Source organism: Puma concolor, chromosome D2, assembly GCF_028749965.1.
Source record: "Puma concolor isolate L17-30 chromosome D2, mPumCon1.1.hap2, whole genome shotgun sequence".
NCBI classification, from domain to species: Eukaryota; Metazoa; Chordata; class Mammalia; order Carnivora; family Felidae; genus Puma; species Puma concolor.
Genome location: NC_141677.1, coordinates 63,384,874 through 63,409,221, shown reverse-complemented (window position 1 = coordinate 63,409,221; position 24,348 = coordinate 63,384,874). Strand labels below are relative to the sequence as shown.

The 24,348-nt window shown below is 40.0% G+C and overlaps 1 protein-coding gene across 4 annotated transcripts in view; it reads left to right on the top strand.

The window, feature by feature from the left end:
- Positions 1-24,348, top strand: part of CFAP43 (cilia and flagella associated protein 43) — a 132,270-nt gene that overhangs the window by 903 nt on the left and 107,019 nt on the right. For 3 of the 4 annotated variants that reach the window (XM_086680798.1, XM_086680799.1, XM_086680797.1), the window contains exons 1-5: positions 7,261-7,439; positions 8,474-8,727; positions 13,793-13,889; positions 19,261-19,428; positions 22,360-22,510. In XM_086680798.1, coding sequence (XP_086536924.1) covers positions 7,375-7,439; positions 8,474-8,727; positions 13,793-13,889; positions 19,261-19,428; positions 22,360-22,510 — 735 coding nt within the window. In that variant the 5' untranslated portion in view covers positions 7,261-7,374. Of the gene's footprint in view, positions 1-7,260; positions 7,440-8,473; positions 8,728-13,792; positions 13,890-19,260; positions 19,429-22,359; positions 22,511-24,348 lie in introns of those variants that run through there. The other variant, XM_086680800.1, reaches the window with a different exon arrangement.

Below are 24,348 nucleotides of genomic sequence, written 5' to 3'. Positions count from 1 at the left end.
TATGATAATCTTCTTTCTTAGCCTTAACCCACCGTAGTAATCTATGCACTGCCTGCTTTCAGTGTGCATATAAATCACCTTCCTTCCCAGGCTCAGTAGCTGAGGGACTTGCAACTGACTTGCAACTATGTAACTATGTAACAGGACCATCTGCCTATATTGTACATTTCATTTAAAGTCATTTTTATGTATATCATTTCATTTGATCCTCATAAATAATCCTGCGGAGGTAGGCAGGAGAAAATATCAGATTCACTTTACAGATGATGCAGTTAAATATCAGAATGTTTTGGCTTTTCCAGTATCACATATCTAGTAAGAAGCCAGATAGAATAAGAACATAAACTTTTAGGCTGGGGGCTCTTTTCTCTAAATCACATAGCCTCTGAGAGTATAATCTGAATTCAAATACGTATTTTCACCACTTCATCTTCACTTTCTCATTCTGGACTCAAGTTTTTGTCATAGAATACAATGAAGCGTCCAAGTCTAAACTTGTCATGCCAGATTTCTACCAGTAAAAACATATGGCCACAGAACATGTATTTTTTTTGAAAGCACTGTTTCTTTGCTTCTACTTCAAGGGATTATGAGTATGAAAGACCCTATGGGCAAAGGAAATGGAAGGGAAATAAGATGAAAAGATATAAAATGGAACGTACTGATGGATTTTACTGCTTTTAAGCTTTTACTTTTATGAGAAGGTACAATGGAGAATTTAATGGGGATGAACCTTGAAGCTTTTTAGGAGGACATCCAAACTCAAATTTTGAATATGTAATGATGGTAAACCTTTGCTCTTCAAAAACTTTGTACTTAATACTCCTTGAAAATGCTATTTTAAGTGATATTTATGGCACACGGCGAATTCATTCATTTTTATCTACTAATGGCCCCTGGATTTCTATTTAAATGAAGTCCATGTTAGAGTCCATAGATATATGGATATATAGAGTCATAGATATATTTTCTTGTTTATACTTTCACAAGAGAGTAATATAATATAAAATTTCATTTTTAATTAACATTCATTTCAGTGTTCTGCAAAATTGCCAGGGATCCAAGGCCCCAGGTGAGCCCAGAAGTCTCGCCCAGCCCATCTCAATGCCCTCCACAACCAGATACCTTCTGCAGGAGTAACTAACTTCCCGACTTTTTGTTAAACTGTACTGTTTTTGTCATCTAATAAATTCCACTGCTTCCCCCTTTCACCATCTCCCACAAAGCTTTCCTGCTACGCTATTTTATCTTTCACTCCGTAGTTTGTGAAACATCTGTGACATTGTACCATCCACAGACGCAGCAAGGAGTGCCCCTGCCAGGGACCCCATGCTTTAGAGAGCCCATGCCACCAACGTGCAGGATACAGCACTCCACATTCTCGCAGAACCATGGCAACCCTAAAGATCTACCATAGTGACTAGCCCTCTTCTCGCCCCGGGTTTCTCCATTGTTGCCCCAGGTCCTCGAAACCAGACTACTTACTGTTTTTGACCACTGTGAGGTTTGTGGAATGTATCACTACTGACTGACATCAGAGGGAGAAACTATTTAGGGAGTGTAGGGAAGATCTGAGTGGCAGAAATGCTTGGATATGAGAAAAGACAGATAATAAATGTGTCTAGTCCTCTGCTGCTGAGAGTATGAATGCATTAGGCTGCTCTCATAATTAAGAACCCTTTCTCAGTAGAATCAAGTCACTATTTTCTTAATTCTCTTTGGGTTCCAATTTGTGCACCCAGGGGTTCTCATGAATTAGTGTGGTATTGGCATTAGTAACACATGAGACTGTGGAATGCGTTACAATATAATGCAAACCTTATTATGCCTACGTTTATTTATGTACATGGGACTAGATGAAACATGTTGGAGCCTGACACCAATTCTTCACTTTGACTGGATGGATACTGAACACTAGAATTACAATGTTTGATATAAAATATTTTAAGATTTAATTATGATAAAAAATGAAATAACAATTTTGCCTTCATTTTAAAATTCTGATTTGAATTTTTTTAATGTTTATTCTTGAGAGAGAGCACGCGAGAAAGAGCACACGAGTGTGAGTTGGGGAGGGGCAGAGAGAGAGGGAGACAGAGGAGCTTAAGCGGGCTCTGTGCTGTTAGCCCCATGTGGGGCTCAACTCATGAACCTGAGTTGAAGTCAGATGCTCAACTGACTAAGCCACCCAGTGCCCCCTGATTTGAATTTTTAATTTTCATTCCTGTAATTTGTATTTTGACTTTTTATTTATTTATTTATTTATTAGAATTTTTTTTAACGTTTATTTATTTTTGAGACAGAGAGAGACAGAGCATGAATGGGGGAGGGGCAGAGAGAGAGGGAGACACAGAATCGGAAGCAGGCTCCAGGCTCTGAGCTGTCAACCCAGAGCCCGACGCGGGGCTCGAACTCATGGACTGCGAGATCATGACCTGAGCTGAAGTCGAACGCTCAACCGACTGAGCCACCCAGGCGCCCCTGTATTTTGACTTTTAAATTTTATTTCATTTTTTTAAGTTTATTTATTTTGAGAGAGAGAGAGAGAGAGCACTGGGAGAGGGGCAGAGGAGGTGGGAAAAGAGAATCCCAAGCAGGCTCTGCACCAATGAGGGGCTTGAACTCACAAACTACAAGATCATGACCTGAGCCAAAATCAAGAGTTGGACGCTTAACCAACTGAGCCACCTGGGCATTCCAACTTTTAAATTTTAATAAATCATTTAAAAATACTTGGATAAATGGCTTACAGGTGTCTTGCCTATATTCTTGCCTTGGAATTCAGGGTGGGCCTGATGTAACAATCTCCCCTCTCCCCCTTAAACTAACTTTCTTAGTCACCTTCTTTAGAGCATTGTCTAACACTGTATTATTTACTACTTAATAACAGTGTATTATTTACACTATTTAATAACAGTGTATTATTTACTTGGATGTTGATTACAAATCCTTTCCATGTTTCAACCAAATGTAGTTATTTCAGCATCAAGATCAAGGTAAGCAACTTGGGACATGAAATGTAATCATACAGCTATGTTTTACACACACTACAAAAATATTTGAAATGTGAAAATAAACCTGAATATGTTAGGTTAAATGCACAAAATAATAACATTCATCCATTTTTACTAATTGGCTCAGAATTACCATAAAAATGTAACCTGGTCCCATATTCTTTATTCTAAAACTTCCGAGAATTATGAAGGATTCCCTATTTTTCTTCTTCTTCCGGGAAAATGCTCAATTCAAGTTAAATGCCCAATTTGATTTAAAATTTCAAGTCTTCACATGTCTGGAAAGAAGGGTTCTTTCACATAGTTAAATCCACCTGGGTTCAAATCCATTTAAGATTGTGATACTCTGTACAAAATTCTTGACTTTCCTGAGACTCAATTTCCATGTCTCTGCAATAGGGATAAAATAATACATGTTTCATAAATGTGTAGCAGACGCAGAGCAGTGGCATAAAAAGAGTTAGCTGTTCTCATTGCCGAGTGGAGAGGAAATTTGCACAGAGCCATGCGTCCAAACTTGAGTTACATGCTTCAACTCTCTGAGCCCCAGTTTGCCCTGTACCATGGTTGTTGGGAGGATCCAGATTTTATGAAGTTCTCTACCAAAAACAGGAGCTCAAGAAATTGTGGTTTGTTATCATCACTATTATAAAATGGGCCAATTACCAGAGAATAAGAAGCTACTTTCTCTTGCAAATTATTCCTTTACCTTAAAAACATTCATTACTTACATTTCTTTTTACCCAGAGAAACAATGTTAATTTCTTGCTTTTTTGACTTTTCATGTAAACATTGCTACCTTTCACAAAAAGCACATTTATTCATCTACTTAATGAAATGCATTCCAGTATGCTGTATAATCTTTTCCCATGTTTAAATGATCCTAGAAAACCGAGTTAGTGGGTGAAATTTTTAGTGAAAATTCATCTTTCAGATATCATGGAGTTTGCCTGGGACCCAAGAGAAGCCAGGAATGAAACAATCTCTTAGTGGGAAACAAGTATTTGTTGTTGTTGTTCTGTGGCTGGTTGTGGACAAGTTTTGGTTTTATGGTTCAATGAACTTGAATTGACCACGGCTTTTTGGGGGCATTGAGCTGAGTTCTACAAAGGTGTAAAGCTTAATGCTGAGGATTAGGCTTATTCTGTCCAGGACTAGTCTAAGGGTGATAGAGAGGAGATTTGCAAGGAGAAAAGGAGTTGAGAGGTGTGGGTTGTGCTTAGGTGAGTTGGATGCTTCCCCCAAATGGTGGAACATACTAGTTGTCACCTTAGGACGCTCAGGGCTGCTCCTTGGGGTCACTGATTAGAGAAAGAACTTGTTTCTAGAGAAAGATTTTGTTTCTACTGTTTGTAAATCTTTCAGAGTGAGCACTGGAACAGATTTTCCTGATTCACCCCTACCAGTCCATTTCCTGGGGATGATCTATATTTCCCACTGCAGACTAAGAAAGGCCACTAATCTTCCTGTAACTGATATGATGTAAAGGTTAGGGCGTCTCTTCACAACAGATATCACAGAAACCCAGCTGGAGACATTTTTTTAATCTAAACTGCAGTCAGGGTTTCATGCAGTAAGATAGCTATAAAATGGGGTTTTCCAATTTGATTCCATTTCATTTCTCTTTTGCTGTAGCACTGGGCAAGTTCAGGGTTTCCAGGGTCATGGCTGATGCCAGCCTGGTCAGTATCTCTTTTCCAGAGTACATACTTCCTGCCTCCCTTATATCTTCTACCTACCATTTATTTACCCAGTGGCAGGATTTGTCTCATCACATTCTTCTCTGGTGTTGGCTTTAAAATGCTCAGGTTGTGGTTAGGGGCACCTGGGTGGCTCAGTCGGTTAAGAATCTGACTCTGGATTTTGGCTCAGGTCATGATCTCACAGTTAGTGAGTTTAAGCCCTGCATCCGACTCCTCACTGACAGTGTGCGGAGCCTGCTTGGGATTCTCTCTCCCTCTCTCTCCCTCTCTCTCTGCCCCTCCCCCAATCACTTTCTCTGTCTCTCAAAATAAATAAACTTAAAAAAATAAATAAAATGCTCAGGTTGTGATTAAAGGTATGTTTGGTGGGAGGGCTTAGTCAAAACACAAATACAAGCCAACTAGTGAGGAAGTGGCAGCAGAAACTGTTCAGGGTTTAGGAATTACCAGAGGGGAAAGCTTGACTTTTCTTTATGCCACTTCCCCCTGTGACTGAGAAATGTGGGATTTTGTCACCCAGTTTTGTGAGGTTCTTTAACACTAAGCACTGCATGTGTGTTGCCTTCCATTTCAGCAAAAAAAAAAAAAAAAAAAAAAAAAAAAATCTTTAGAGCAGAAACACACGTCTCTGATTCTTCTTCACCCCATCTCAGTGAAGGGTACCACTCTCTTTGACTATGATAATCAGAAATCCAAGATCATCCTTGATTCTTCCTTTTCTCTTACCCCTCTTTATCAATCCAACACCAAATCCTATAGATTTTTACCTTCTAATTTTTAGACTGATCAGTGGTTTTTAACTAGGGGTGATTTTACTCCCCCCCCCCCATAGACATTTGACAATGTCCATAAACATCTTTTTAAGTTTATTTATTTATTTTGAGAGAGAGCGAGCAAGAATGTGCACAAGAGGGGGAGGGGCAGAGAGAGAGAGAGAGAGAGAGAGAGAGAGAGAGAATCCCAAGCAGGCTCCACACTGTCAGCACACAGCCCAGTGTGGGGCCCGAACTCACAAACTGTGAGATCATGACCTGAGTTGAAATCAACAGTCAGATGCTAACCAACTGAGCCACCCAGGTGCCCTTAGACATTTTTGATTGTCCCAACTATGGAGGTGCTACTGGCAGAGGTGCTGCTAAACATCCTGCATGCAACTCCCCACCAACCCTCCAATGCCAATAGTGGTGAGCACGAAAATCCTGTTTTGCATCCCTTGCTGGGACCCTTAGGCTCCTAACATGTCTTCTATTTCTATTTTCCCTATTCTCCTAGTCAAGTGATAATCTTCCTGCAGTCAGAATCTTTTATAAACATAAATCTGATCATGTCATTCTCCTGCTTAAAGTTATTTAATGTGTTTGCATTGGCTTTTAGGAGAAAGAGCAGAATTCTCAACTTGGCTTTTACCTGGCTCTTGGTTCCTTCTCCAGCTTCATCTTCAGTATTTTCTTCTCATCTCCCTCTGCTCCAGGCACATTACTCTTCCCTGTTCATCCAATCTGCTGTCCTGTCCTAACAGTTTACAAAACTCTCCTCTGCCCATCCTACTCCTGCCCCCCAACCTCCACCCCAGCCCCTAGCACCCAGCCCCCAGCAATGGCTCCTCATCCTTCAGCTCGAAGTGAAAATGGCGCACGCGCACTGAAATCGTCTCTGCCCATTCAACTAGGTGAGGACCTCAACACAGGCGATCACAGTATCATGCTCCTTTTCTTCTTAATTCAACCTATAATTCTGTATCTGTGTAATGATGTGGATGCCTATCCTCATCTTCCTGGACTCCACCAATCTCTAAGTTCCAAGAAGGAAGAAATTTTATCTCTTTTGCTCATTTTTTTTTTCAAGTGACTAGCACCATGCACAGGAGATACTCAGTAAATATTTGTGTACGAAATGAAGGCCAGAAGGTGGCAAGACAGGGAAGAAAGAACTAAGGAAGAGAAGGGGAGGCCAGTGAGGAGGAGACGAATAGAAAGGAAGAAAGGGAAAAAGGGTACGAGAGGAAAGGGAAGAAACAAGAACAAGATGTGGCCTTCCAATCAAGTTACTTCCTGGAGATGTCTGCCTCCTTGAGGTAGCGGAGGGTCCGTGTGAGAGTGTAATATAGTAATTAATGGCTAGGCTAGGAACTCTAAATTCCTAGTTTAGCAATAGCTAAACCGATACCTGGTTTTAAGTCCTAGTTTGCAGTCTTAGGCAAGTTCTTTCTCGCATCACTTACACTTTGCTTACTTATAAAATGGGGCTGATGGGCGATTTGAAGAGTAAATGAAATAATGCCTGCATGGCGCTAGGAACGACGTCTGGCGTGGTCAGCACACAATATTAATTCTGCTATTGATATTTATTAATATTGTAATTATTTGCCCCAGGCAAGGGCCACTCAGCACTCACTCTTAAGGGCCAGCCCCACGCTTAGCTCGCCGCTCTCCATATGCTGAGACGCGGCAGCACTTCCACCAATCCGCTAGGTCCGAGAGGGAGCATGCAGACAGGGCATAGCCAATGGGAGCAGGGGTTACAGTCTCTTGGATACGGTGGTAACAGCGGACGCTTTGCAGTCTGCGCAGCAGAGGACCTCAGAGTAACGAACGGCTGCAGACCCGAGTGGGCTCGGGCATTTTCTCCCCGGGGCCGGGCTGAGAGAAACCTGGCCCATGGCTCACGGCCGGGAGCGCGAGGAGAACGCCTACGCCTCCGTCGGCCCTTCCCTGTCCGTGAGGTGCGGCGTCCTCCGCCCAGCGACTGCCGGGTCTCTCGGAAACTTCCTTCTGACCCAGTCCCCTCCCTACCCTCCTCTTTCTCCCATTCTCTGGACCTGCTCTCCTGGAAACTTTGAGCTCTTGTCCTTTACCCTCCAACGCCCTCCTGCAGACTCCCTCTCTGTGTGACTTCTTAGTGACCACATCTCCAGCTGTTTGCACCCCTTCGTTTTTCTGCGACCCTCCCCTTTCTCGCTTACCCACGATTGCTCTCTTCCACTCTTCGTTTCTGCCTCTCCCACTCTTCATTTCTGCCTCCTCTTTCTGGCTCAGTGTTCCGTTTTCTCCTGATTTTTCAAACATACCCACCACCCTACACACACTCCCATCCTTTCCTCGTCATCCTTGGGGATTTACCCTAAATTAGGACCGTCAGTCCCTTCCTTCTATCCACTAACTTTGGAGCTATTTGCATTTTTTAGTGGTCTTTGGAAAGCACAAACAGCTGCACAGATAGAAGGTGGTATTTCTTTTCTTCTACATTCTTGAGTGTTACCTGCACTCTGTTACTGTTTGATTCTGTATCCTGTACTCTCCAGTCATGTTGACTTAATTCCATTTATTTTCTGCATTCTATCCGTTTTTTTCCCATTTAAAATACAGCTATACACATTTCATCTTGGTAAAGAAACAGTTTTCTACTTGACTCACAACCACAATGTAGGCTGCCCTATTCAAAGTTGTTTTTTTTAAAGCTTGTTTAGAGAAAAAAATGTTTCTTATTTTGAGAGAGCGTCTGCGTCTGCGCGAGCGAGCGAGCGCGCGAATGGGGGGAGGCAGAGAGAGGGAGATGGAGGGAAAGAATCCCAAGCAGGCTCCACACTGGTCTCACAGCCAGCATATGTCTTCTTTTATCTTAGAGATTGTTTTGGGCAGAAAGGAGGTAAAAATAGAATAGATGTGTTTCAAATATTTTGATGCCCTTTTGTTTGCTTTGTTTAAAAAAAGTGTTTGAAATGGATTATATTGATGGTGATACATTTTTTTCCCAAAGATGGGTCCAAGGATTCCCTAAGCAGAATGTTCATTTTGTCAACGACAGCACCATTTGCTACCCTTGTGGGAATTTTGTAATATTTATTAATATTGAAACCAAGAAAAAGACTGTACTTCAGTGTATGAATGGAGTTGTGGGTGTTGTGGCAACTAATGTTCCTCATGAAGTTGTGGCTTTTTCCGACCGGAGGTTAAAACCTCTCATCTACATATACAACTTTCCTGGATTGACCAGAAGGACCAAATTAAAAGGTAACCTGCAAGACTCGTAATCTGACATAACTGAAGGATTTCTTTATGTGACCAAACCTAGTGCTTACAAATGAAGGGTGTTTTTGGTTTGTCAGTTTGTTTTTTTGTTTTTTGTTTTCATATCACACATTTTAAAAGTAGGATCGGGCTGATCACAAAGAATTTAATCAGTGTACTGCAGCCTTGCTACTCAAAAGTCTGTGGTCTGTTTATCTTCAACATTGGCATCACCTAGGATACCTGTTATAAATACGGAAACTGCTCCCATCCCAGACTTACTGAATCAGAATCTGCATTTTAGTAAGATTCTCCAGGTGATTGATATGTACATTAAACTTGATAAGCACTGGGCTAGTAGACTATTACAGCACTAAATGCAGTTTGAAACCTTTTTCCAGAATACTTTTTTTTTCTTTTATGACGATTTATTGAAAATCCAGGTAAATTGAGGTCATACAAGTTCTAAAGTCTCTGAGCCTCAATTTCCTTAGGTGTGGGGATAATGGTAGTATCTACTGTTAAGGCTGTAGTGATAATAAATGTAATTATATATATATTATGTATATATCCACATGACATATATGAATATCACACACACACATATATAATCTGTCAGTCACCGTTACCCAACATTTACTATAATTTATTCACAGATACATGTGACCCACAGTGGGCTGCTGCACATTTACTGGAGTTTCCATCTCATGATTCCCTCATTTAACACATCATGGATAGAAAGCCCAGGAGAGCTTGGGACTGGTCTTAGTTCTTTGGACTTATTGGTCAAATAAGTCTTTGGGTTAAGCCAGGGAATTTCACTATAATTGATAGCATTTTATTTGTGGGGAAATTTGTGTTCTCAACAGATTAAAACAACTTATAAAACATCGCTCATTCATACATTGGTAACTGTCTATATGGACTGTAACTACTCTTCATCTTTAAAATTTCCCCAGCTTTGTTATTTTGACTATAGCCCTGTCGAAGCAATTAAAAGTTAATTCAAACCAGCAGCCAACATTTATATTAAAAAATGAAACTCTAAAGGCATTCACAATAAAATTATGACTAAGTCATCAAGGATAGCTGTTGTTACCACAGTTATTTAATATCAGCCTGGAATTTCAAGCCAATGCAACAAAATATGAAACAAAAATTATAGCTATAGAAGAAGAGATTATGGGTAATGCAATGGTCTACTAGGACTAATAAAAGAATGCTCAGTAAGATGCTGGTTTCAAAATATTCACATAGCTAAGGTGATTTAAATACTTAGAACTGATTCAAGAAGAAATGTGAGTGACCTCAATGAAAACTACAAAAATATCATTGATTTAAATTATTTAAGTATATAGAGACATATTCCTGAGTGGAAAGTCTTGTTATTATATAGTTCATAGAAAATAATTCCTAAGTTTATCATGTTTTAGACAGCAAGGAGTACTTAAATGAAATGATTCTGAAGTTCTTCCAGAACAACAAAAAGTAGAGATGGGAATAATTCGAAAGAGAATGATGGCATGATAGAGGGTCCTTTTAACATGATGCTATAGCGATTAAGAGTGTGATATTGGTGTAGGGATCACCACATCAGTGGAAGAGTTGAAGAGAGGGTACAAGCTTAGAATATATAAAAGCTAAGTATATGATGAATGATACTCTGCATTCCTTCCCCCAAAATAGAAATATAGATTGTTCAGCAATGGTGCTAAGAAAACTATTTGAGGGGTACCTGGCTGGCTCAGTCGGTGGAGCATCCGACTCTTAATCTCAGGGTCTTGAGTTCATGCCCCATGTGGCGTGTAGAGATTACTTAAATAAATCAATAAATAAATCTTTAAAATTTTTAAATAGAAAACTATTTGAGCAAACATATCAAGTTTGATACTCATGTTATACTGAACGTCAAAACATACATTAGATAAAAATAAGAGTTCAATATAAACAGCAAACCATTTGAAAAGTAGGAGAAAATATGGTAGAATATTGAAATGATTTGGATGGGGAAGAAATTTTCACACAAAGGAAATAGCTAAAAATAGAAAAATTGACCTATTATTGCATACAAATTTAAAATTTAAGAACATTCAAAACACCATGAAAAATTAAAGGCAAATAATAAACTGAGGAAGATACTTAGAAGTAATATGATCAAGTATTTTTAGAGAGTTTATGAAACAATAAGAAAAAGACCCAAACATCCCATTAGAACAGTGGAAGAAATTGCCCAAACCACAAAACTACAGATGACCAAAATATCAAAAAATATTCCATCCAATATTCATTTTAAAAATTGATATTTGAACTGAGATGAGGTTTTTCTCCTTATCAAGGTCACAATTTTTTTAAGCTGATAACTGCTAGGTGGAGCACAGTGAAATTGGTAACACACTTTCTTGCTGAAGGTGGGAATAAGGTGGGAGTAAGATTGATACAATCTTTCTGGGAAGTAAACATTACCGTATTTGACCCAGTTAAACTCAGTTGAAGAACTAGAATTCAATTTTAAGGAAATCAGAAATAGTCAAAGATGTGTATGCACAGGAGATAAAGGCACTATCATAATAGAAAAAGATTGGAAACCACCTACATCCCCAGTAATAGGAATATGGTTAAATATGTGAAATATCCCATAAAGTGTATTATATAAGCATTAAAAATTGATTTTGAAGAATTATTAATGACAAAATGCTCTATATAATGTAAACAATAGGAGTAACACTGTATTATCCAAGTTTTTAAAATGAATTATTATACATAATATTTAAACCATGATTGTTATAGCTATAAAAAGCAATGTTACGTATTTTTTCAAAGTTATATTTAAGTAAAAAAAAAATGTTTATTGACAAGTAAGCATAGAAGAAAATACCAGAAATTTACCAAATTTGGTAGTGAGATTACAGAGGATATATTTTCTTGTAAAGCTTTTTATTGGGGGGGAGAGGCACCTGGGTGACTCAGTTGTCAGTCTCTTGACTTCAGCTCAGGTCATGATCCCAGGGTTGTGGGATAAAGTACCCCATTGGGCTCCTTGCTGACTGTGGAGCCCGCTTGGGATTCTACCCCTTCCTCTCTCTCTGCCCCTCCCCCAATTGTGCATGTGAACTCTCTCTCTCTTTCAAAACTAAATAAACATTAAAGCTTTTTTTTCATATTCAAACATCATGCATTTTTTAGAAATTTAAAATAAATAAAATATAAAATGAATAATCTTCATTTATGAGAGGAAATGTCTATAGTAAGGATAGAAATTATTCTATTGAGGCCTCTATTCCACAGAAAACCTTTTATTTTTGGTCAGTTAATACAAGTTTTCTTTGTTAATCAAACTGGGCTAAATAAATTCAACAAACAACAAAGTTTAGCGTTATATTCTAGTCAGTTAAAGTGAGAAGGGCAAAAAAAGCAGGAAACAACCACGAAAAGTACAGAGAACTAGCAATAGAGACCTGCATGTGAAAAAGACATGGGAGAAGGCAGAACTTGTACCTATGGAACCACATTGAAAAACAGCAGGTAGAGTGGGGGAAACCGGATCTTTATACACAGGAGGGCAGAAGCAGATACTTCCTTGTCTTAGCGTCCTCATGACACACATTGTAAACACATTGTTACTAAGGTTTTTAGAGTCATGTTTCATGTCTTCAACTACAAGGATGGATGAGATAGAACTTTTTTTTTTTTTTAATTTTTTTTTTCAACGTTTATTTATTTTTGGGACAGAGAGAGAGCATGAACGGGGGAGGAGCAGAGAGAGAGGGAGACACAGAATCGGAAACAGGCTCCAGGCTCTGAGCCATCAGCCCAGAGCCTGACGCCGGGGCTCGAACTCCCGGACCGCGAGATCGTGACCTGGCTGAAGTCGGACGCTTAACCGACTGCGCCACCCAGGCGCCCCAGAGATAGAACTTTTTTATAATTGTTCCTAGAACCAGAAGATATTAAGCAAAGGGCCTGGTGTGGCCCAAGACATAGAGACATGGAAGTAAGCTGGAATGATTACAACTCCCCAAAGTATTTAATGTTGTTTGAATAACTTTTCTAATTACAGTGTTTCATATATTTATGGAGCATGTTCTAGTTCTTGGGTCATTTCAAATTATACTTATGACATCCATGGTTCAATACACTCAGTTCTGATTGAAGTCTAGGGACAGTGACCTAATGGTCTTAATTTACTCTCATATCTTTAATTTTTTATTTTTAAAAAAATTTTTAATGTTTATTTTTGAAAAAGAGACAGAGCATGAGCAGGGGAGGGGCAGAGAGAGAGGGAGACAGAATTCAAAGCAGGCTCCAGGCTCTGAGCTGTCAGCATAGAGCCTGATGAGAGGCTTGAACTCAAGAGCTCTGAGATCATGACCTGAACCAAAGTTGAATGCTTAACTGACTTAGCCACCCAGGTGCCCCCCTAATTTTTTTCTTTTTTTAACGTTTTTTTTTTTTTTTATTTATTTTTTTGGACAGAGAGAGACAGAGCATGAACGGGGGAGGGGCAGAGAGAGAGGGAGACACAGAATCCGAAACAGGCTCCAGGCTCTGAGCCATCAGCCCAGAGCCCGACGCGGGGCTCGAACTCCCGGACCGCGAGATTGTGACCTGGCTGAAGTCGGACGCTTAACCGACTGCGCCACCCAGGCGCCCCTTCTTTTTTTTTTTTTTTAACGTTTTTTTTTATTTATTTTTTTGGGACAGAGAGAGACAGAGCATGAACGGGGGAGGGGCAGAGAGAGAGGGAGATTTTTTTCTTTTTTTAAACAAGTAATGTCCACACCCACTGTGGGGCTCAAACTCAATATCGAGAGTTGCATGATTTCCCAACTGAACCAGCCAGGTACCCCAACTCTAATAGCTGTAAAAAAAAAAAAAAAAAAAAAAAGGAATTTTAACTTTGCTTTTAGCTTTCTGTTCATAATCTTAGAAATTACCTAGGAGATCTGTTATTCCAGGAGCTGAATGCTTTTGGATTATGTGAAAATCATTAGATAAGGGAGATAAACTATAAGACTGTAGTTAATCTGAACGCAATGATTAAACCCTTGTAACTGATTTTATATTTTAGGCAGCGTTCTTCTGGACTACACTTTACTGTCATTCAGTTATTGTGGCACCTACTTGGCTAGCTACTCCTCTCTTCCAGAATTTGAACTGGCCCTTTGGTAAGTCAGTATGCTACAGCATTCCTTTCACTGGATTACATTTTAATCTTGTCTGGATTATATTAAAGGACATATACATGCAAAATGTGCAACAAGGAAAAATGGAAAGAATAAAAGTTTTGATTATAAGGTTTGATACAGTTGCTACTTTTAGGCATAAAATTTGGCAGGGCAAAAGCTATATGGGAGTGAAATTATCATACTTCCTTTTTTGTTAATGTGTTATAATAGTTCCTTTGTTGGGTAAAGAATGACAATTGCATACAGTTTCATCTTTCCTTCAAATAAATGGTAGCAACTCTTTTTTTGAGTTGTGTGTGTATTTTCCACTAATGATGAATTTAAGATGTTCTCTATATTAGAGTTCAATTTGAAGTAATTATAATTAGTATTTTAATTTTAATTAGTAAAGTAATGTTTTTAGAGACATTAGAAGAGTTATATGTTCAGAGAGTGGAACAGCACAGCACATTTGCCAGCTGTGTAGGAAATACGTGTAAGACACATCTGTGGTCTTTGCTGGGTCATTTCATGTGGCCAGTTTCAAAGTTGTACTCACTCTTCCATCCATCATATAAACTCCTGCAATGGACAGTTTTCCGTTTTTAAAAATATTTTATTTTTAAGGAATCTATACACCCAATATGAGGCTCGAGCCCACACCCCTGTGATCAAGAGTCACATGCTCTACCAACTGAGGCAGCCAGGCACCCATCAGGGGGAGTTTTTCTTTTAAGGGGAAGTACAAACTGTTCAGAGAATGATTGAAGATACTCCTTACACACCAGCATTTCTTATACAAAAATATAATAATCTAGGTTCAGAGAACTACATTTAGTTTATTCGGTTTCTTTTTTTTTTTAACGGCTTTATTGAGGTATGATTGGCATATTAAAAAACTCACATATAAGAATATAATTTGATTAGTTTTTACTTGTGTACACACCCATGAAACCATCACCATAATCAAGATAATAAATATATCTATCACCCCCTAAAGTTTCCTTGTGCTCCTTCATATGTTTCCTTATGGGCCCTTCCACACTTACACCATCCCTGTCCCAACCCTTGGCCCCTTTCCCCAGGTAGTCACTGATGTGTTTTCTATCACTCTGGATTTGTTTGCATTTTCTAGAATTTTTTATACAGGGAGTCATCCATTATGGACTCTTTTGGGGTTGGGGGAGCCTGGCTTTCATGCAGCATAATTATTTTGAAATTCTCTTATGCTCCTGTGTGTGTCAATATTTCATTCCTTTCTATTCCATGGAATGAATATACCACAGTTTATTTATCCACTCACCTACTAATGGATATATTAGTTTGCTGGGGCTGCTATTAACAAAGTACTACTAAGTGGTTGAAATAACAGAAATTTAGTGTCTCACAGTTCTGGAGGCTAGAGGTCTAACATCAAGGTGTAAACAGGGTTGGTCTGTTCCGAGAGCTATGAGGGAGAATCTGCTCTAGGCTTTTCTCTTTGGCTTGTTAATAACTGTCTTCATGTTCACATGGTGTTCTCATTGTATGTAGATCAGTCTCCAAATTTCCCCTTTCCTTTTTACAGGGATACTAGTCATATTGGAATAAGGCCACACTAAATGACTTCATTTAACTTAGTAAAGACCCTGTTTCCAGATACAGTCACATTCTGAGGTACTGATAGGACATCAACAAATGAATTTGGGGGGACACAGTTCAACCTATAGCAATACTTAAAGGATAAGTAGGAATCAACCTTGTGAAGAAGATAAGGAAGAGAATTCTAAACAGAGGAAAGGCATGTGCAAAGCATGAGGTCAGAGAAAATATGGCAAGTTTGAAGATTTAATTAAGAGATCATAATGATGGCAACCAGAAATGGGTCATGAGAGGTAAGCCTAGGCGGTCAGTCTGAGGCTGAGGCTGGCTCATGAGCAGCCTTATAAATAAGTGACCATGTAATTTATCATGCAAGTCAGGACACTTGAGAGTGAGAGGGGATGTTGTCAATAATTAAACCAGGAGAATACTCACCCTATGCCTAAGCCATGCTAATAGGCACATCCTTTATCCTAAAGGTGATGGGAGGCTGTTAAAGGGTTATAAGCAGGGATGTGACACGAGCAGATCTGTGTGTAAGAAGCCTCCTTCTAGCCATGTCATGGAAAGTATATTGGAGGGAAATAGGCATGAACATGAATTAGTAGGCTTTGGTGGCTCAGGTGAGAGGTGACTGTGGCATGGACTAGGGTGGTGGGAGTAGGGATAGAAGGAAGTGGAGAGATTTGGAAGGTGTTTAGGAGGCAGTTCCATGGCACTTGGTGACTGAATGTTGGGCGTGGTGCTGAGGGAGAGGGACAGCTGAGGGTTTTACCCAGAGTTGTGACTTTGACAACTTATGGTCATTATGGTTCATGTCAGAAAGATGTCAAGAACACAGGTAGAGGGAAGTTGGAAGCAGCAATGGGGGAAGACCAGCTGAGACAAACTGAGGTGAGGGTGCCTGAGATAAATAAATGGATATATCTAGTTGGGGCAACTGATAGATCAGTTAGGATTTAAGTTCAATTTCTGTCACAGAAACCCAAATCATCCTAAAGTGGTTTAAACAAGACAGAAGTTTCCTTCAAGTTCACTAGTCTGGGTATGAGTAGCCCATGGTTGGAATGGTGGCTCCCTAGTCTCGGGCCAGTCTGCCTCTAACTTGTTGCTCTCCCTCTCTTGGAGTGTTGCCCTCATCTCTAATGTAAAGTGGGGGCACTGCCCATGTATTTTGGGGAGCCAGTGGGAAGGGAAAAAGATAAAGAGGAAAGCACAAACCTTTCTTGGAATGCATAGCTTAGACGTTGCACACATCACTGCCACTTATATCCCACTCACCAGCTTAGTCACAAGCCTTGTGGAGCTACAAGGGACACTGGGAAATTTGGTCCTCAGTGTGGGTAACTACGTGGCTGGCTAAAAACTAGGAGTTCTGTCACTCACAGAAAGAAATGGAGAAGAGATGTTGAGGGACACAGTGCCTCTGCCACAGATGTACAGGACTGGAGCTCAAGAGAGAGCTGAAGTTTGGGAGTTGTTAAAGTGGTATTCAAAATGCTGGAAGTGGATAAGAACACTCAAAGAAGAACCTCGGGCCGAACCTAGAGAGCACCAATAAAAGGGTCTGAAAGAGGAAGAGAAACCTAGGAAGCTCAGAAGGAGTAGTTATGAAGGGAGGAGGGACACTGAGCATGGGGGCTTTCCAGAATATGCCTCAACCAGTATTCCTTAGAAAGCAGAGTCTGAGGTAACAGCCCCTGAGCCACTTCTTTAGTGGGGAGCGCAATCCCAGGAAGGAGGCAGGTGGAAGTGGGAAAGTGGAGGGAGGCAGGGAAGGAAGAGAGCCAGCATCAGGGCACATTACTTTGCCGGCCAACTGCATTACTCTGCACTTGGTGCCAAGTGCAGTCGATTGCTTGGTCTCACAGATGGTCTTCTGAGAGGCAGAATGAACTATGAACATGGAAAGTCCTTCGTCAGTGACAGACAGTAGTAGACTAGGAAGTGGGGAGGAAGAGATGAGAGTTTATCCACTGACTCTTGTTATCCCACTGAGTGGGATATCCCTGCACAGAGTGTTAACAGCCACACTTTCTGATTTATTTAGACCTCCCGCATGTCATTTCCAGGGGCACAAGGGAGCCTCTGGTTATGTGGAGCAGGCATGAGGTGAGGCACATGTGGGGTGTGCCTACATGAAGTTCATCAAAGCCTACACAGTCAGACAGCCACTGAGTCAGCTAGGCGGAACAGGTGATGAAGGCCCCAGAAAGAGGCATGAGATGTCCCCTAAGAGGTGTGTGACAGAGATCCCAAGAGTCATTTCAGAAGATCATTGTGAGCAGTGTCAAATCCTGCAGAGGTCAAGTTAGACAAGGACTGAGAACTGTTGGATTTAGGATGAAGGTGGATATTGGTGGGTCTTGGAGAGAGCTGTGTCAGTGGACTGGTGGTGACAAGGAGCAGATTTCCAGTCATGAGAGAGAGCTGGAGTGAGAAAGAAGAGGCAGAGAGTTTAGAACAACTCCAGGAGTTTGGCTCACAGGGGAGGGCAGAAAGACATGTAAGGGTGAGATTGAGGGCAGGCTTTTTAAAAGATGGTGCAGATGAACATTTAAGTGTTGTCAGGAAAGAGTCAGGAGAGAGGGAGAGTCTGAAGATGTAGAAGAGAATGAATAATGGAAAAACTAATGTTCCTAAGGAGGCAAAGACCCCACACACAGGTGGTGAAAATAGCCTTAGGTCAGAGGAAGTACATGCCTTCCACTGTAACAGGAGGAGGAAAGAATGATGCATATCCTGATAGCAGAAATTTGGGGAGAATTCCCAGGCGATAGCCTCTATCTTCTTAATGGGATCTCTTCACTGAAAGGAAGAAGGAGGTGGAGAGGTTGGAGACTTCAGGAGAGTGGAGAATATTAAAAATATTCTCCCCTTATTGAGAGAATGGGAGAGAGAATGGACCAGAGAAACACAGCAGGATGCAAGGGTTATTGAGGGTCCAAGGGTGGGGGCATTAACCATGAATTTATAATGTCACAGACACACATAGTCCTCTGATCTTTGTTCCAATGTCTCCAGCATCCTGGGCTTTCAGTTCTATCCATCCAGGGTTGATGGTTGGTCCAGGGATCTGAGGCAGAAAGTCAAAAGATTCAGGGAACCAGTGATACCAGTAAGAGAATGGCTGACATGAGGGACAGAACACTTGTGATGGAGGTGGAAGGAAGTGAGAGCAGGAGGGTGCCAAAAGGCAAGGTGAGCTCAGTAAATATTAATTCCATTTCCCAGTCAGAAGCCTGAATGGAGTGCTAGCTCCTTGGAGGAGGAGATAGCTCACATTTATTTTTCCTCCCATTTCATCTAATAAAAGACCTTGCCCATGGTAGGGATTCAGGATAGTCTCTCAAATGGGTAAATGAATGAAATATTTTAAAGTACTGATTTTTAAAAGTCAGTAAATAATCAATTGGTATCAATGTGTATAGTGAACATAGGTCAATCTGGAGTATTCATATATAGTATGTTGAGATTTAGATACTTGTTTTTCAGCAAGTGTGATGATATATTCCATTTTCTAGATTTGGATGATTTAAATTCAAATTTAATAAGGAAGATAAAATAGCCTTTATAGCACATGACAGGGTAATATTGTTAAAACACACAGTTATTTTGCTTTCTTAGAAGGGTATAGCATAATTAATAAATTTGATATTAATATGGATTAAATAAATTATATCATTAAATAAATTATATATTGAGACTCAATATATGTAATTAGATAAATGGTCTCAAGATGTCAAGTTAAATGAATTATTTTTTTTACCAAACACAATTTCTCTCTAAGGAAATGGGAATCAAGTGTCATTTTATGCAAGAAGTCACAACCTGGTGTGGATGTAAGCTGCATGACTTTTAACCCTATGAACTGGCGCCAGCTGTGCTTATCAAGTCCAAGTGCATTGACCGTGTGGACCGTTGAAAAAAGTAACCAGGAGCATTATTTAAAAGCAAAGTAAGAGACTTAGTTACACAACAAGGTGGTGGTCTTAGTTTGCATTCATGTAATGTGATTGCATCAGTTTGATGAATTAACTGGCTTTATATGTACATATTAAACATCTTCAGTTGTAGCATCTTTCTACATGTGTAATTCCCTTGGAGTGATTACTTGCATTTTGAAAGGATTCTCTATGACCTGGTTTCTCAATGAATTTCTTCTAAATACCAAGTCATCCTCGAGCCTTTTCCAACATGATTTAATTTACCAAAATTTGATTTCCTTTACAATTTCAAAACATGCCTATTTATATGAAAAAAGGATGGTTATGAGTTTTTGCTCCTATTACTTTGGTGTACAACTGGAATCTCAAAAATAAGAAACTTTTAGATATGGAAAACATATGGATTATACCTTCATTCACATAACCTCCAAACAGAAGGGTAGTTGCATATAGTGGAGTCATGGGAATTACCTGCTTAAATAGAACTGGGTCAAAAAGAAATTTGTGACCAATGTCCTGGTAATAGCTGATGATGATAGTGCCTTTGTTAAAGGAGTTTAAAGACTCAAGGTGCCTCTGAACTGACTATTCTCAATGTATTCCACAAAGTCAAAGACTAAGTTGATGCTGGGTATATACATCCTTGAAATTGCAATTTTTGAAAAATTGCCTTCTTAAGAAAAATGTAAAGTTTTCTAAATGGAGAATCCTAAAAAAGACACCTCTTTCTGTTCTGTACCCTTTATGTCTCAATTTCACTTTTATAAGAACCCAACGAATAATCAAATCTGTCTCAAGGCAGAGACATTCATAAAATGGGTAATGTCTCTATCAAATCCTTGCCAAGGTGGGCAAGTAATTGGTCCCAGTATTCTCTCCTTTTGTTTGCCTTGAATATTTTCTTCTAGTTCTGAATGTTGAGTTGTGACTTTTCTATAAGCAGCTAAAGTGAGAGGCAAAGTGAGTGGATTGTCGTGGTTCAGAAAGCCAGCAGGATTAGAAAACATTGAAGCCTTATGGTTGAATAGTAGGTACTGTTTTTACATGATCCGTTTTTAAAATTATTTATCATTCAGGGGCGCCTGGGTGGCGCAGTCGGTTAAGCGTCCGACTTCAGCCAGGTCACGATCTCGCGGTCCGTGAGTTCGAGCCCCGCGTCAGGCTCTGGGCTGATGGCTCGGAGCCTGGAGCCTGTTTCCGATTCTGTGTCTCCCTCTCTCTCTGCCCCTCCCCCATTCATGCTCTGTCTCTCTCTGTCCCAAAAATAAATAAAAAACGTTGAAAAAAAAATTAAAAAAAAAATTATTTATCATTCATAAAACATAACCAAGGAAGTTTTAAATTTAAGGCATAAAGCCATGAATTCTTCAAACGCCCTTTTATAGCTGTATTATGGGTTAAAAGTAGATGTATGGTATATTTGAAAATGAATTCTTGATATTGGAGGTTGTAAAGGTAGCTAAATACAACCTACATGTACAGATGGTCCTTGACTTAGGATGGTTCTACTTAAGATTTTTTGACTTTGGGATGTTGTCAAAGTGATATACATTCAATAGAAACCATACTTCACATTTTGAATTTTGCCCTTTTCCCAGGCTGGAGATACATGGTACAATACTCTCACGACGCTAGGCAGTGGCAGCTGCAGCTTATAGTCAGCCATGTGATCACAGGGTAGATAACCTGTGCGCTGACCACCATCCCGCACCTTTACAACCATTCTGTTTTTTACCTTCATTATAATATTCAAGAAGTTACTTGAGATATTCAGCACTTCATTATAAAATAGGCTTTGTGGGGGTGCCTGGGTGGCACAGTTGGTGAAACATCCAACTCTTGATCTCAGCTGAGGTTGTGATCTCACGGGTTCGTGAGTTCAAGCCCTGCATGGGGCTGTGTGCTGATGTCTGCTTGGGATTCTGTCTCTCCTTCTCTCTGCCCCTCCTCTCTCTCTCTGTCTCTCTCTCTCTCTCTCTCTCAAATAAATAAACATAAATATATGAATGAATGAATAAATAAATGGCTTTGTGTTAGATGATTTTGCCCAACTGTAGGTTGGCAACTAATGTAGTTTGCCTAACTAATATAGGTGTTCTGAGTACATTTATGGGAGGGTAGACTAAACTATGATGTTCAGTAGATTAGAGGTATGAAATTCATTTTGACTTAGGATATTTTCAACTCATGATGGCTTTATTGGGACATAACCCCATCATAAATCAAGGAAGATATGTACGTTTATTTTGGCCCACATTGATTTTTATTTGAATTGATTGCCAACATTTAATACTTGAGAGATTTCTCATAAATATCCAGATTATGATAGTCTTTCAAAATTCTGGAACCACAATTCTCAACAAACCCTCTTGGCTAGAACTGAGTGGCACCTACCACCTTTTGGAGGGAACACATTTTCCCATTTGCCACAGTCTCCCACCTGGCTACGCATCGCCTGCCTGACCCCTGCCTGTACAATCCCAGCTTTAGATATTAACTTTGAAAATTTTCAAAAATCCCTGTGTGCTTAATTTATAACTGCATTACTTGTCCTTTTGCGATATGTTTTTTTTTTTTAACATTTATTTATTTTTGAGACAGAGACAGAGCATGAACAGGGGAGGGGCAGAGAGAGAGGGAGACACAGAATCTGAAACAGGCTCCAGGCTCTGAGCTGTCAGCACAGATCCTGACGCGGGGTTCGAACTCACAGACCGTGAGATCATGACCTGAGCTGAAGTCGGACGCTTAACCGACCGAGCCACCTAGGCGCCCTGCGATATGTATTTTTAAATCTACTATTTGGTGTTTATCTGGTTTGGTTGCGTGTTTGTTTTTTACAAGTTACATTACCTCCCCACCTTGTTTATCACCAATATGCAGTTGCTCCATCAGTGACTAGTTTTTGTTAATGATTATTCTGATTTCTCTTTTTCCTAAAGGTCAGTAAAACTACCTATGGAAGATGGGTCATTTTATAACGAAACAGATGTAATTTTCCCCACCTCGTTGCCCAAGGATCTTATCTATGGACCGGTGCTCCCACTGTCAGCCATTGCTGGGCTAGTAGGAGAAGAGGCAGAAACTTTCAGGGTAATTACCTGGCACCTCTTCCTGTTTGCCTATTTGATTCTCATAACCATCTCATGAGACATGCAGGATAGAGAGAAGATCATCCTGGGTTTTTAATACAGATTAGCCCTGGAGACCATGAGAAATGAAGTCTCTGGGAGGATGATGACTGGGAGGTTGGTTGACTGGGAGGATGATGACACTGATAATAGGAACAGAGAGCTGGGGCCTGATTTCATTTTTGGACATATTGAATTTGGGATGCTGGGAAGGCATCCAGATATAGGTGCCAGGTGGAAATTGGGCCATCAGACCTGTTGCTGGGGTGTAGAAGGCAGGGCTGGAAACACAGAAGCCAGAGTCATTACCACAGAGGGAATAGTGGAGGACTGGAGCAGGGGAGGGATGATAGAAAGGAGAGAAAGGGTGCCAGGCAAGACAGCCAGAGAGGAAACCGATTTGTTAAGAGTTGAGACTTAGTAGAAGAGTCTGAGAAAGAACAATCACAGAAATAAGAGCAAAGCCAAGAGAGAACAAGGCCGTGGGAGAAAGTTTCTGAAGGGAGTTTGTTAACAGCTACACACTCATTCAAGTCAACATATATATCAAGCTTCTTCTATGTAGCAGGCACTGTTTTAGGCAATGGGATCACATGATGACCAACCAGGCATAATCCCGACCCTTTGGAGCTTATATTCTATCAGGGAGACAAAACAACAACAACAAATAAAGAGATACATTAAATCATTGCAAAATGTAATAATTATTATAATGGGAAAAATGGGGGAAGAGATGGAAGTGAGGAAGAGATTAACATGTGTTGGTCAAGGAAGGCCCCTGGGGAGATGACATTTACACTGAGACCTGAAGGACAAGGAGACTCAGTGCTACAAACAGGGTCAAGAGTGTTCAGTCAGAGGGTACTGTAGGTACAAAGGCCCTGGGGGAAGAAAATAAATCAGTGTGTTTGAAGAGCGAAGAAAACTTGTGGTGGCTACAGCACAGTAAATGAGGGGGATCTGCAGTTGTAGGTCAAGAGGTAGGCGGGGAGCTCACTCAAGGCCTTTGGCATGAAGGTGAGGAGCTCCGTTAGGCTAAGCCTAATGATTGTGTTAAAACTCCAAGCCAAGGATGAAGGAAGTGAAGCTCCCAAATGTTTTTGTCCCGCCAAAGAGAACTGAGATATAGATGTTAAAAATAATTCAACATGGTAATTAGTTTGTTAAAAATTTCTCGCCACCAAGAGGAAAGGTTGTGTATGCTCTTAGTATTTCCTCTAAAGGATGACAATTATTCACTTTTTCAATACTGAAAACCACCAATTCCTTTTAAGAGGACAAATCCTAGCCTTAGAATACAACCACGCTCAGCCACAGTGGGGCAGCAAAGTAAATACAAATAGATGAACCATCAGGGTTTACAACTTGAAAAAAATGTTTCTACGTTTAGTATTTGATGCCTAGAAACCCACATTTTCAACTATCTTGAATCTTTTCTTCTGCAGTAAAATTCTGTAGGAGCCCTCATCTTTCACATTTGCACCAGCAGGATGAACCCTACATAAAATATGTAAAATTCAGGCATCTGTCTTTATCATTTGAAAAATGCTATAAAATGCCTTCATTAAGTACTGAAATGTGGAGTCACCATTTTTTTTTAATGCTCATAATAAACAGACATCTTTGTTTCCTACGACTTTTATACTCAGTGAATTTTAACCTTTTTTTTCTGAAAACAGAATTTTAATGCTAAAGTTTGACATTTTTATTTATTTTATTTTATTTATTTATTTATTTTTGAGAGAGAGAGAGAGCGTGCATATGTGCACAGGGGAAGGGCAGTGAGAGAGGGAGAGAGAG